Source organism: Anthonomus grandis, chromosome 22 (genome assembly GCF_022605725.1).
Source record: "Anthonomus grandis grandis chromosome 22, icAntGran1.3, whole genome shotgun sequence".
Lineage (NCBI taxonomy): Eukaryota > Metazoa > Arthropoda > Insecta > Coleoptera > Curculionidae > Anthonomus > Anthonomus grandis.
Window position 1 is genome coordinate 19487659 of NC_065567.1, and position 15786 is coordinate 19503444.

The 15786-nt window shown below is 32.2% G+C and overlaps 1 protein-coding gene across 2 annotated transcripts in view; it reads right to left on the reverse strand.

The window, feature by feature from the left end:
* LOC126749051 (cytoplasmic polyadenylation element-binding protein 2) overlaps positions 1-15786 on the reverse strand; it is a 181957-nt gene that overhangs the window by 12474 nt on the left and 153697 nt on the right. For both annotated transcript variants that reach the window (XM_050458661.1, XM_050458662.1), the window contains 3 exons: positions 6402-6578; positions 6203-6342; positions 5938-6148 (listed from right to left, as the gene is read on the reverse strand). In XM_050458661.1, coding sequence (XP_050314618.1) covers positions 5938-6148; positions 6203-6342; positions 6402-6578 — 528 coding nt within the window. The remainder of the gene's footprint in view (positions 1-5937; positions 6149-6202; positions 6343-6401; positions 6579-15786) is intronic.

Consider the following 15786-nt stretch of genomic DNA (forward strand, 5'->3'; position numbering starts at 1 on the left):
GAATTGATTTTAATGATTCAGTCATTAGGTATTGATATATCTATGAGATAGGCGAGTTGTTCTTTTTTTGTTTTGGAAAACGATGTCTGGTTTTTTGCATGGTCTTGTTTAATCTAAGCGAATTTCAACGTTCCAGTATAGTTTATATTCGTTGGTGTTTATAATAGTGGTTGAGGAATATATATTTCTTTTTTGATGAGCCTATATGCCTTTGCGAGTGGTTGATAAATAATTTGTTCTGCTATGTTGTCTCTTTCGGTCTATTCTGTGCCTGGTAAGCTTTTGCATGCACCGGTAATGATCCATCGTTTCCTTATATTAATTACATTTTCTGCATATATCGATGAGTAAATCTGGGTCTTTTATTATATATTTTTGGTAGTTTCGCTTCGCTATGGTCCTGCATTGCGAGGAGTAAACCTTCAGTTTCAGAAAAAAGTTTTCCATCTTCGAGCCATTTATATGAGGGTTTTTGTGATATGTGGTCGTGCTGTTTGCTCTATTTATGTTTTCCATGTAGTTGCTTTGTGGTTCATGTATTAAGTCTTTGTTGACTGGCTGAGGATAGGTCAAGAGGTGTATAAGTTTTGTCAGCTTTGCAGACTGTCTAAAGAATGGGTGTTTGTTTCCAAAAAAAGAATTTCCGAAATTGCTGGATCTCGTTTGTACATACTGCTTCAATCAGGTCTCTTTCTTCTTCTTTTCTGTTTATTGTAACTCTTTTCTTACAAGAATTGGGATGGTGTTTTCTATATTTCGTGATCGTGTGAATACATGAAATATCCATGTCCAGGTCTGTTTGGATCCATTTGATTATACCAAACGAGTATGTGAGTATTGGGATTGGAAATGTGTTGATGGCTTTGAAAAGGTTACGCCAGTAAAGTGGGCTTTTAAAATGGCCTATAAAATTTGTATTGTTCTTTTAATTGTGTCTTTATTTCTGTGAGGTTTATCTTGATGTTTTGAAGGAATCCAAGATATTTGAAAAATTTATTTTCTGTCACATTGTCTAATATTTCACTTTTATGGTTTTTCTGTTCTCATTTTCCTTTCACTTGTCCTTTTCGCTATGTAATGTTTTACATTCATGTCAATTCAATTATTCAAAATTATAATACATATACATTACATAATTATACATTCAAAACAATTATTCTTTAAGGTCAAAGAAGCCATTGATGTTAACCAACATGGCTTTTTTCAAAAAAGATCGGTAATAACCAACTTAATACAATTTATTCAGAGTGTAAACGAAAGTATGGATAGGGGTCTGGAAACTTGTGCCGTGTACACCGACTTTTCTAAAGCTTTTGATAAGGTACATCATCCTATACTTTTCGTGAAGTTGGAGAATTTCGGTGTGCACGGAGCCCTACTCAAACTCATTAAAAGTTATCTAACGAATCTCTCAGTACGTTGTCATAAATGGAGTAAAGTCTTCTTGTACAACCGTAACTTTAGGAGTACCGCAAGGTTCTCATTTCGGACCGATTTTGTTCTCAATCTTTTTAAATGACATTGATCAATATTTCTCTATCTGTAAATATCTTGCATATGCAGATGACCTAAAAATCTTTACAACAATTAAGAAGGTATCAGATTTTCGTGCCCTGCAATCTGATCTTGCAAATTTTGAAAGGTACTGTACCTTAAATAAATTATTTATTAACCCAGAAAAATGTCATTCTATACTTTTTAGCAAAAAACCATCTGAGACACAAAACAAATGAGGAGCAGAGTTGCAAAACGCAGTTTGTCCAAATTTTCACATTTTGAACTAAAGGTGGCGCAACATTATTTAGCCGAATTTCTATCATTTCACATCACTTTGGACGTTCAAATCGAATTTTGTACTATTTAAAATATATTGCGAAAATCCCCTAGACATGCAAAATGCATTTACACTTTTAGACAAAAAAAAGTATTTTGTCCACAAGACAAACAAATCGCGTTTGGTCGAGATGTAAACATGTTTGTTTCATAACCTAATTTCTGTCGGTGTGGTTTTAGTTTATATACAAGTATTTTGTGTTTGTTTCATAACTTTTTCGTGAAGTTTAAATCACAATGGAGTCTGTAGATGGTGAGCACATTGTTGGTGATAGTGACCGGGGTAGCCGAAAGCGACAAATTAATTTAACAACTAGGGAAAGAAAAAAACAAGTGAGGTATGAATTTATTTTTTAATACTTATTTCTTTTTGTTACGACTTATACTATTTTAAGGTTTTCAAACCATGATCCCGATTTAGAACAATTTGATATAGCTTGCAACCATAAAAATAATTCAAATTTAAAATGTCAGCAAGTGAGTCGAGAAGATGTAATTAAACTTCGGGAAGTTTTTTATAGAAAATCCAATAAAACCGTTCAAGATGGAATTTTAGCCAGTTACATTACTTTAGATATACCTAAACGAAAAAGGTGTCGCAAGGCTCATGGAAAACCTCACTCTCTTGCAGTAAAATATTGCGTAAGTTAAACTAAAAGTGCTCAAATCCCCACGCTGTAATATACATTTATTTTTATTTAAAAAAAATATGGATTTGATTTTTTTTTTACCTATTAAAATTAAATATTTTTTTAGTTTGAATGTTTCACCAAATTTTTTTTAGGTTTTCGTTAAGCAACAAAAATTGCAGGTTTATCAGAAGTTTATAATGGCTGTTTACAATGTTGGTCAGAGGAGGGTGAATACTATTTGCAGGAAAGTGCAAAGTGGGGAAACAGTTTTAACAGAAAAAAGGGGAGGGGATAGACGCACTTTTAAGTTTGTGGATAAACTGAATGCTGTAAGATCTTTTATTAGTGAGTTACAAGGAAAGGAAAGCCACTATGGAAGAAAAAAGTCTCGACGGATTTATGTATCATCAGAATACAACATTTCTATACTTTGGCGATTATATAACAAAAAAGCACCAAACAATCTGAAAGTAAATTACAAATATTTCAGCCGGGTGTTTAGTAAATACTTTAATATAGGATTCGGTAGTCCCGCTACTGATGTCTGTAGCTACTGCGTTAGAACACAAACCAAAATTGGTATGTCTCAAATTGCTACACAAAAACAAAAGTTATCTACTGAACTAAAAGTGCATAAATTGCGTGCATCACAATTTCATAAATTAATGAAAGTTGAAGATAATACCATTTCATATTGCTTTGATCTGCAACAAGTTCAGGTATTACCCAAGGCCCTTATTCAGGAGTCATTTTACGCCCAACAGCTGTCAATATACTTTTTTTGCATTACCAAACTTAATTGTAAAGACCCAGTATTTTATACGAGGATGGAGCACCAAGCAGGTAGAGGGGCGACTGAGATATCTTCCGGTCTTATCGATTTTTTGAAAAAACTTACATTTCCAGACAATGCGACGAAAATCCGTTTTTTTGCAGCATGCATGCTTTAATGTTTTGGCTTCAAACGTTTTCATGTAAGCAGATTAGGGACATAGAAATTATATTTCCAATTAGAGGTCACTCTTATCTCCCCGCCGATCATATCTTTGGACGCATTGAAAAAAAAGCTTAAGGTCTCATAGTATTATAAAAACTCCAGATCAATATTGGGATATCTACACCAAAGTGGGTGGTGTACAAAAACTTGGAACTGACTGGCATTTACTTGATATAAAAAAACTTTTGCTGCGTCTGAAAAAAGTGACTGGCATTCATTCTTGTCGAAGACTTTTGTTAAAGAAAAAAAGTTCCACCCATAATATTTTGTTGAAAACTGAGTTACTATATCGCAATTCAGATGAGACAAAAAAGTTTCAATCACTCCTAAAACCACGAGCAAGATTCGATCAAATAGAATTACAAGAATTAGGTTTGGGTCATAAAATAAAGGAAAAAAAGTAGATAGTTTAAAAGAATTATTGGCATCATCTTCTGGAGAAAACTGGAATCAGAATCCAGAATTAGAATGGTTAGTTCCAATTTTAGAAGGCCAGTGTGAGGTTGAAACCAATGTTGAAGAAAGTGAGGACTGTGACTGTAACGATACGGAAGATGTTAATTTCATTTGAGTTTATTAAAAAATAAAAATACTGCTTAAAGAAAATGGTTCCTAATTTTTTGGTTGTAATTTTACCCAAAAAGTTTTTCCAAATGACAATGAAAAGGCATTTTGTCCACTATAGACATGCAAATAGCATTTTTTCCATATATTTTTCTAAAACACCAAAGTTACTTTTGCTTCTTCTAGTCTGCTATTGTAGTATTTATTTATCCTAAATTTTCCTAATTTTTTGGTAAAAGTCCTAACTCGGTAAGTAAGATCGATTCGTAGCACCAGTTTTCTGAAAATTTACAAAAACCGCATTTTGCAAGTCTGCTCCTCAAATGTGATGTGTATTTCGGGGGCACTATCTTGAAGTATGTAGAGTTTATTAAGGATTTAGGTGTGATGTTGGATTCCAGACTGCTCTTCGACGTTCATATAGAAAACATTGTTCAGAAAGCTCTAAAAAATCTCGGTTTTATATTTCGAATTACAAAGGGTTTTAGTAATCAAACATCATTAATATTACTATATAATGCATTCGTTAAACCTACTATAGAATATCCGACAGTGGCTTGGAATATGATGTATCACAAATATATTGACCAAATTGAAAGAGTACAACGCAAGTTTGTAAATATAGTAAATTTCCGCTTTAATAGACAAAGACATTTTTTTACTTACTATGATAACTTAAAGTTTTATGGTATGAAGCCCTTTGAGAGTCGTAGAAACAATTTTGATTCAATATTAATTTATTAAATTATTATTAATTTAATAGACTGTCCTTTCTGTCTGGAAAATTTACATATCAACGTTAATCCTTATATTTTGCGTAATAGTTGCGTTCAAACTATTTCTCTAACTCTCCATTGTTTAGATGCGCCCACAGTTTTAATAATTTTCAAGAAACTAATTTGAATAATGATATATTTTTCTCCAGTATGACTTCATTTAAGCGATACTTAAAAAGTTCTACCTAATTTCGCAAAGAACGATAAAAATTATCCTTTTTTCCTATTGTCATTATTCATATGTATATATGCTTTTTTATTGTTTATAAGAGATACTATTAAATAAGTTTTATATTGCTTGGTTTATTTGTTAGGTTTGGTGAAAATGTAATGTTTGGCAAAGCGCTTACTTGTATTTAAATTCATAAGATACTTTATGCTTTCCTGTTATTGGATTGCTTAGTCTATCTGTAGGAAAGCCTTGTACTTAAATAAATAAATAATAATAGTGAGAAAGCATCTCTCCGGATTTTGATATGTTGAAGATCTATTGATTTTTCAAAGTTCATTGGAGTTACATACTGGTTGAAGAGATTCGAATGCTCCATGATTCATTCACATGATGTGGCTGGGCGGCTGTGGCATAGTAAGAATAATAAGTTTAATAATATAATAGGGAGTAAAAGGCAAAAGAATAGAGATAGGCAATTGAGGTAATCTTTGCTTGAGGTCTTATTCCTGATTCACATGACACAAAAATCATTTTCAGAACATGCTTAATTTGTTGGGGATACATTTGGGAAAAACTTGCATATAAAAAGTAATATAAGTAAGAGCAAAAACGAGAAGAAGTTTCTTTATCAAGTGCTAGTTTTTTTATTAAAAAACATTTAATTTTCCCCGACAAGAAGAGGCTCGTATAGTTCGACGGGATATTCCATTTTCACGAAAAATTACTCTGAAATTTCGAGTTTAATTTCAAGTTCTCCCTTGGGCCGTGCTGTTGTTATTAAATTGTTTCTTTTATGAAGTAAAATAATATTTTCCCTGAAATTCTCTCCGATATTTTTGGCAAAGTATTATTGCACGGCCTTCTATTTAATTACGAATGGTTTTCCTTACGGGAAATGGAAACCTATTAGATCCAGAAATTAAAAAAAAAATAAGGAATATAATAAACTCGTAATAGACCTACCAGCTTTGAGAGGTCTCGGTACGCCTCCAACAAACACAGTTTTTCTAGGATCCAATGGCATTGATGCATCTAAAACAAAGTCCGCATCTGACAGCCTCCAGGGCCGGATTTGGACTGGCTTGTCTTTAATTGTCGGTGACGATACGCACAGGTATAACTTATCTTCATCCGTTATACATGCATCAATTAGACTTTGAACTGAATTTTCATCCTGTTAACAATTACGTTATTAAAACGTACAGTTGTATTCAATTGAATTACTTACTTGAAATAATAAAAAAGCGTATCCCTTAGGAGGAAAATATGATTTACTTTCTGCCTTATGAGGCCAGTCTACTACTAAAGGTCCAAATCTCCTAAAACTCACAGTAATCTCATCTTCATCAATATCTGGTGGAAGTCCCCCTGCAAATTAAATTCATGTTAGCTCTTTAGGTATTATTGCTTTTTATAAAGATTCATACCAACAAACACTTTTCTAGAAAATCTCTCGCCACCCTCAGACCCTTGAGAGTGAGGTGAAGACCTGGAGGGTGAACTAAGCGGTTGAGTTCCTAAAGTACCGTCTACTAAATGAGTTGGTTCTTCCAAGAGTACTGGTCCAGCCTGGTCGTCTAGTCCTGGAAAGTATGGTGATTTTCCTGAAAATGATATATTTTAGTTAAATTTTATTATTTAAGATTCCATCATTGATGAAAAACAAAACAAAAGCTGCGCCGTAACCTTGAATCTGTTAGGAGGAACGTGCTAATTTTTATATATTATCTCGTCCATCACTTACGCGAGATTTGTTTTACCACAACAAGGATTTCGATATTAAATTTAATTATTTATTAGTCAATTTCTAAGAACATATAAATCGTGGGATTTTTTTATTTTACAAATTGCTTTTACATTATTAATAACCCGTGATTTCGTATTAAAAGCTAAGGAGCGCTGAAAAAAGACTTTTGACCCTTTTGTTAGAAAATATATCGTTATACATTTATTATCTCTTTTATAAAGCGAGCAGAGATGAAAAAGTCTTAACAAAAAAACAGCAAAAACCTTATTTTTCACTGACATACACTTCCTGTTGCCCTTACTACTTAAGTATCTAAACTCTAACGCCTACATTTTCCATTTTGCTCCCCCTAAAAAGTGTAGAAAATGGTGTCACGGTCCATCAAGAACCCAACAGCTTAACATTAAGCCTCTAAGCTACACCACTACGTCCTGTATGCCCTAAAAAATTTGTTCAAATACCCTTTTTTTGACATTTACGAAATGTTACAGCCTGGAATTAATTCCGGAATTTTGCACAGTGGTAGGTCAAAGAAAATAATAAAATAGTAGAATAATATGCTTTATGATACACTGGGCCCTAATGATAAAAAATTCAAAAGCTATGTTTTATTATGATACTTAGGGTATTTTATTACGCTTCAAGAAAATATTAAGCAACAGTTTCATCTTTTATTTATTTAATGTGAGGTTGGGTTTTATTTATTTCTTTACCCTCGGTAAAAGTCAGTTTACAGAGTTGAAGTAACAAGTTTTTAGGTTAACCAAGCAACATACAAGAATTAAATAAATGTTTATTTTACACCAGGTGTACATTTTTGATTGAACTTCAACGATAAATATCGGATAAAATGTTCGCGTGTTATACGTTAAGGAACTTATTTATTATGTTATTAACGTTTAACAAGAAGGTTTAGTACATGTTAATAATATACAATTACTTTTTTATAAAAAGTTAAATGTTTAAGTATGGTATTTTATATACTAAATAAAGAGGCTTACAAAATGCGCTTAATAAACAAATATATTTACTATCAACAAAACGTTGAATTTTTAGTTATAGAAAGCCAGTGTAAAACCTTTATTTCAATCGTTAAATACTTGTTAATGTGGAATTTATAATAAAGGTATCTTTTTAAGCTTAAATTATGGTATATTATATCAAGTGTCCAGGAACTACCGACAAGCTTTACAGGGTGATTCTCCAACAAGAAGTGAGAAAACATTTTTATACAAATGTAAAAACTAAAAAAAAGTTTTTTTTTATTAACTTTACTACCAATATAGACATTTTTTTCAAGTTGCAGATGAGTTTTAAGCATTAGAGGGCATTTTTTGACGTACAAGAAAAAATTAATTTTTACCAGTGGTGTCCATAAGAGGTTTTTCGTTAATATTTTTTAATAAAAAAGTACACCACTGCATTTTTCTAATTAAGAAATTTTATTTAAAAAAATCCTGTTTAGTTTTGAGCAAATTTGTATTCTTCACTTTTTTTATTTGGTATAATTATTGTGGTTCATACACGTTAATGCATTTCCTCCTTTTTTCTAGGTTTCGCTGTGTATGACATTCCATTATTACACTATAAGATATATATGTGTATGTAAAGTGTATCGTATGGTACATATCTGATATCGGGGTCATTTCGTCAAATATTTGAGATGTAATAATTGAGTTTAAAAACTAGATATGTGAATCCCGTGTCAATTTTACAAATGCCGAAATTTTCTCCCTTTTGCAAACAAAATTGTATATGATATACGTATATTCTTCAGTTTAATAAATATACCTTGACCATATACGGTTAATAAATATACCAGTAGTTTTAATTTAAAACTGTATTTTTGAACCTAAATAATGAAAAGTTGTCTAGAACCGAAAAACTGAAATTTCTTCAACCCTTATTGACTTATCTTAAAAAATTAAATTTTTACTTATTTGCGATAAAAAATGGCTCAGCTACTGCAATTTTTATAGTGATACGCCTTGTTTTCAAGAAATAAAATGGGTTTTTTTCATGTTTTACTCGAAAACCTTAAGGTTATGTGAGAAAAGTATAGATACAAAAACTACAGATTTTTATCACCTATAATTTTTTTAAAAAGCATTTTTCTCTCAGGCAATTATTTTCTGCAAAAAAAAACAAATTTTTCATTAACCCTACCCTTACCCCCCCACCCACCCCACACAACTTACCAGTAAGAAATTATATTAAAAAATCATTGTTTTTCATATACGCATGAATAACAGCTGGTTTCGTCGTTAATATCCAATCTAATAACACAGTTTGTTTATTTAAATTTGATATAATTATTTATATGTACATTAATAAATATTTAATACAAAAACAGTGCTATTAGATTGGATATGATGGGCAAAAAACAGTGATTTTTCAAAAGAATTTCTTATTAAGCAAATGCTTGGGGTGGGTGGGGGGCTAAGGGTTGTGTTAATAAAAAACAATGTTATTGCAGTAAATATATGTGCAATATTTAATTTAATAGTACTGTTTATTTATATTTGATATATTTTTATATATAAATATTTAGTATAAAAATAGCATTATTTGATTGGATAATATAGATGAAAAACAGTGATTTTTCAGAAGAATTTCATAAAATATTTCAGGTATAATAATCGAGTTTAAAAACTGGATATGGAAATCCCGTGTAAAGTTTTTAAATGTCGAAATTTTTTCTCTTTTGTATACAGAATAGTATATGGTATACGTATATTCTACAGTTTAATACTTGACCATATACGGTTAATAAATAGACCAAAACCAAAAGTTTACTAAAAAATCATTGAATAAATATATAATATATAACGATAATAATATATAATGTGTTGCTTGAATATGTTTTGTTCATGATCTGATCTAATTCAAAATTGATTTTTGAATATTTATTATATAAGTTAACATCTCTTTAATTCATCTTTATTATATAAGTTAATATCTTGATATTTGTATCATATCTAAGAGGTTTTGGCTTTTTTTGCTTAAATTATAGATTTTCTGGTTACATTTACTTATTTTATACTTATACAGTTTATGTTATATATACCATAAAACTCAGTTTATATGATTAAGGTGTTATTTTTTAATGAGTGAGGTTGAATTGAAATTAGGTTTCCACTAACTAATATTCCATTATTAAATACTCTATAAAACTTTCAGGTTTAGAACGATAATCACAATACGCCAAATGACACAATCATCAATCTTAAAATCCATATTTTTACCTTTAATATTGGAAAAATAATAAGAAAACCCTTTATATTAACTTGTGTTTTATTCCATACCAATACAGATTTCATCACATGAAATAGTGGCTTTTACGCTCGAAGAATTGACAAACATTTTCACATAAATGACAAAAGGAAAATATAAGGAAGGGTGCTAGAGATTGACACAGCAATGGAGGGGTGTAAATTAGTAATCAACTTTTGAAATTACTTTTAGGGCCTTAAATAAAAAATATGTTATCACAACACAAAAATGGAAATGGTTACTCTCAGGCCCTCTTCGACATTTGGAAAATAATTTCAAATACCTGGTCTCAATTTGTTTCTAGTACCAATAAATAAAAGCCATAAAGAACACATTAGCAAACTTAAAATCATTTGCTTCGATGCACTTATATTATTTCCTCGACGACACACAGAAACCTGTTTGCACAAGTAACTTGCTTACATAAAAATGTAATAGAAAAATCAGGTTCAGCAATGCGAACAATGCATGTCAAAGTAAAGTTTTACTTAACTTGTTATAAAATAAATAAAGCTGAAAACTAAATGCATTTCTAACATATGCCAGGGGATGAAAAACTAAACATAAAACTTTCATGTTCTCGAACTTTAAAAGTTCTTGAGATATTACGCCTATAAATTCTTGACAGGCGAAGTAAGAAAATGGTAAAACGTATTTTCCGTAATTTGGGCGATTGCTGTTTTCTCGGCGAGAGAGTAATATCTTAACATGATTAGTTTTAAATCGATTTAATGTGCGAGACGACGTGGGCACTTTAATTGATAATCACACGAAAAATGATTTAAATCAGTATATCATTGCAAACCGAGGAAAACTTTTAGGTTTCCTCAAATCCAGGATTGCATACTGAATGAATAACCGTATCCGTTTTGGCAATGCGGGACCACGTTGTCCATGAATATGGATTTCCGTAATTCCAAAATTATGACTTTAAGAGAACCGTACTGCTAACTTATGATAACTTTAATGAAACATAAATTTAATATATAGAATCTCAGCAGCTGGTAGAAGCGAAATGAATTATTTTTATGCTGCAGCAGCCAACAAGATAAAAACTATAGCAGTAGCGAAGAAAATTAGCAAGATCATTACAGCTTGTATTGCAATAATCAGTGTATTTTTGTATATGTAAAAAACAGCATAAAATACAAAATATCCAACTCTTATGACCAAGGCCTTCGTACATCGTACATAACCTACTTGCTAGTAAGTATTCTTGAAATAAAGGAGAGGATAACATCCAAGCGACTCCTGATTTATTCCAAAGCTGAAGAAAGAGGAGCATACGAACGTGTCTTAGATTAGAATGATTTTTTTTGATGATTTAAGAAGTTTATTCTGTGATGATTGCTCCTAAAAGCACTAGACTAAAAGCCAAAGACAATAAACGTTCTTGAGGAACGATAACCTTATAAGATACTCTTTGGCCTTGCCTATTTATATTTATCGAAGGAGGTTACAACTAGAATAGTAAGGCACATTTTAAAAATTGTCAAAAGCTTTCGATTGTGTTGAGCATGTAAACTTCTTCAAAATCTCATCTATTATAGATTTTGCAATTCAAGTATTAATTTGCTCCAGTTCTACTTAATACGCAGGAGTCAAAATGTCCTTAACTCATTTAAGTTTAATGGATTATACACATTCAGCAATCAAGTAATAAGTGCCATCTCCCAGAGAGTTGGTACAATGCCTGAGTGTAAAGAAAAAAATAATAGTAAAAGTAATTTACTATAATAACTAAAAACTTTAGATAAAAGGGCAAGCACGATGTTAACATGTTTATTGAAATCTGATCCACTCTAACAGCATTGTTCTTAATACTCGTAATACATTTAAAAAATATCCTCCCCAGCCACAAGTGTAAAATGTTTCAAAAGCTTTCGATTGTGTTGAGCATGTAAACTCCTTCAAAATCGCATCTATTAAAAATTTTGCAATTCAAGTCAACTGCGTAGGTCCGAGTTTACTGATGACATACGACTGGCCGTAGGGCTCTGTTGCTCTTGGGCCCATCCTCTTTCTATTGTTCGTCAATGATCTTCTCAGCTATCATCCTGGATCTGTATTAAATCTTTATGTTGATAACACAACATCCTTGATCGTTGCTATCAGCATACCAGCCAATCCAGCCTAGATATTACATCAGTGATACCCCATCCATCTTAAAACTAACACATTTGTAGAATTTTAGTTGAACTGATTCGATAATGAAAGATCTTTAAAGAAAATCTCTTTATCAGTACAGACCCCCAGTTCACGAGTCACAATTTAAAAGTGTGGGATCGTTTATGAAAGTTAGGTGGAAGTCAAAATCTGCTTGCAGTTGCTTGCACTCATGGCAATTCTTAACAATACAAAAAACCCTCATGTCATCAGTAAACAGTTGAAACTTACTGACAATACTTGTGGAAATGTCATTGATAAAAATTAAAAGCAAAAATGGAGTAAGATTGCTCCTCTGGGAAGGCACCATTTGATGATCTGAACCCATTAAATTCTACAAATTGTGGCCTACGTAATAAGTAGGAGATGAAAAACTGTACTAGCTAAAAAGGAAAGTCAGGGTTCTTGGATATTAAAATTCCTATATTTCCTATGTAATACGGAGTGATTCCTATCCAGAAAAGGGAGAAAGATACGATTTCCCATGGGGCTTAGATCACCAACGGCTCAGTATCTGTAGGAAGTTTAGTCGCTAGCACCCTAGCTAGCTCTCTTGATATGATAAATTTTACGAAAAAAGAGATTTATTGACACGATTTTACGAACGTCAGGAAATTTACAACGAAATGGCTGTAAAGAATACTCCTTTTTATAGAACCCTATTTTTAATAGGTAAAGGTCAAATCTTACGCTTTTTAAATACAAGCTTGAATGTGATCTAGTAATTATTTAAATAACATTTTTTCAGATCGTATATATTAAAAATAATTTATTAGGTACGTGCTTATTACAAAATTTTTATACATAGGGGCCAGAAGTATTAACCATATGTTACAACAAATAAAAGCAGGTTATTTTGATTAAAAATGAGTTAATTGGACGATGTAATCTCCTATACAGGGTGTTGCTTAATAGTATGTCATAGCTTATTCTTTGAAAGCATATATTTTATTGCTGTAAATCACCACTAAATTCAAATGAAACGAGTATTTAAATAGGTTGAAGCCGATTAAAACTAACAAATTACAACAGTTAAACAACACGCTATCAGCATTGCACCAAAATGCTTCACATAGTATCACACAATCACAATCAGCACCTAGGTGTATAACAGCTCAATAATATAATATAAATAATATTTATTGACACAACAATCTGAGACAAGATGCTTTAAATGGCCTTTAAAACCACAATCACTTAAGCTTTATGGCATGAGGAAGATAATTGTATATCTGGGCTGATAGATATGTAAACCAACATTGAAAAAATTATGTTCTGTGCTGTGAAATTGATTGAAAATGTTATGTATGAACCGAACATTGAGCTGATGACTATCTCCTCTGCAACTTATTGGCTCAGCCAAACAGATGGAATTTTCAGAATTCAATACTTTATGAAGTAGGGTTATAAGTTCTCTTCTGGAGAGACCTCTCACATACCGCACACATAGATTCTGCACATTTTGCACTCTATATTTGTTATAATTCCTAAAAAGCAATCGACATATAGCACTAAGATACCCAGAGATAGACAAGACCAAAGATCCTGTAAGAAGCCTTTTAATTTTCTAAATGTAAATTTCTTGTTCATGTGCCGTCCAAGATTCCTGACCTCAGCAGTACATTAAAGGGTACTATTGTTATATATTAGCTGGCAACAAGAAACATCAATATCACTTCTTGAGAACAAAATAGCTGGTGTTTACTACTGCATTTATAAGAAGTTAATTCTCAACTGCCCGGTCTGATATATTCTGCAAATCCTGACCAATCATATTAACAGTGTCGCAAAGTCGAACAGGAGACGTAGGTAAATATACTTAAATACAAGAATAGACCGTTGTAAAACCCCTCTCAACATTCCTCTGTAAGCAGACTTCACTCTATCCACCTTGTCAAACCAGTTACACTCCCTTATGTTGTAATACTGTAACTTGGCCAGTAAAAGCTTTAGATCCAAACTGTCAAAAGCTTAAGTCTTATCCACCAGCATTGACAGCAAAGAGAATTATCAAAAGCGGGAAAATGTTGCTGTTGATTCTTAGTAGAGCGGTAGTACATCCATAATGTGACGTAAAGCTTAACTTACAAGTTCTGAGAGGTTGAACTATCTGACACTTTACCATTTTCTCAAGGATTTAACAGGCTGCCGGTAATATGTTTATTGGCCTCAACTTATTTTAAGTTTAATAAATTATTCACCTTCGGCAATGGAGTAATAAGCTCCACCTTCCAGAGACTGGGTACTTGATACAATGCCTGACTGTAAAGAGAAATTTACTAAACAATTACAATACAATACATTTAAAAAATATCCTCCGCAGCCACCAGTGTAAAATACAAATGTTCCCATTGCACCAGAGAACTGACAAAATAATCCAAAACCTCCAGATCAGCTTTGGTTTGTGGAATCTCATCTAAAAAATAATTGTTTATCTTTGGGTTTAATATTAAATTTTGATATCTTATCCTTTCTTTGCTTTTATTGATACCAGTGCACTTGTTTCATTCAATTAAGAAAAAAGCCCTTTTTTTAGCTTTGGCTGCATGTGCTACATAATTTTTTGGCTGAACATAGTATCGTTTATCGCCCTGGTTTTCTCAGTGTAATTCTACTAAGAAGGCAAAAAGAATTAAATATATGAACCCTGATATCATTATAAAAAAAAATAGTAGTTTTGCTAGTCTATTCATGATCTTTCTTAATTCTACTCATGATCAGTCTGCACAGTTTCACATGGTATCATACCATTATCAATAACCAAATCGGGTCGGTTTACAATTATGATGTATCATTAAGTAGCACCCTGTATAGTCGTAATAAAATATAAAGGGAATCAATTAAACAGTCAGATATAATAACGAAACAAGCTACATAAAGGAATCGATCTATATTTAAAATAATAGCGAGTGGGTAATGGATCGTCTAAAAATATACTTCATTAGAACGCTACGAGGAAACTAACCACCACCGGCACCGCATGTATAGATAAACATAATGGGGCGACCCCATTAGAACAGACAGCAATAGGAGGCAAAGTATCGGAATGCCCTATTTTAAGCTACGACTGGGGTATCTAAATCCGAACAAACAATAAAAACCTAATTTATGAATATAAAGTTCGGGAAAGTCGATGGGTCTCGGGGTGCGCGCAGTCGCAACGTCCACTTTTCGGAGCTTCTACCCCAATTTCGGCACCAGGGCACGTGGCCAAAGGCCAAAGACCTCGCACCGAACACGTGGTGGGCCGGTTTCTTTACCGCCGCCGCAACGTTGCCGCATTGGGGTTGTTTTTAGGGGGGTGGCTCGTGCTCTCTCTCGCTTTATATTTCACCCGCTGATGAGGCATCGATGACGAGGGGAAATTTGATAGATTATACATTTTTTTTTAATCGTTAATTTCCCCTTTTATTTCAGGATCGATTTATTACACTAAAGGGTGTTTGATTTTTAACAAATAATTCTTACTTACATACTCGCTTATTACTTTGATGAGAACTTTGGCGGTTTCTACCCAAATGCTTTTGTAAAAACTATAAAAAAATATAATTAAGTATAACAGGTCAAGGACGCAACTCGTATTAATAATGTTCGTTCTAATACCTTGCTGGATATATTGGTATGTA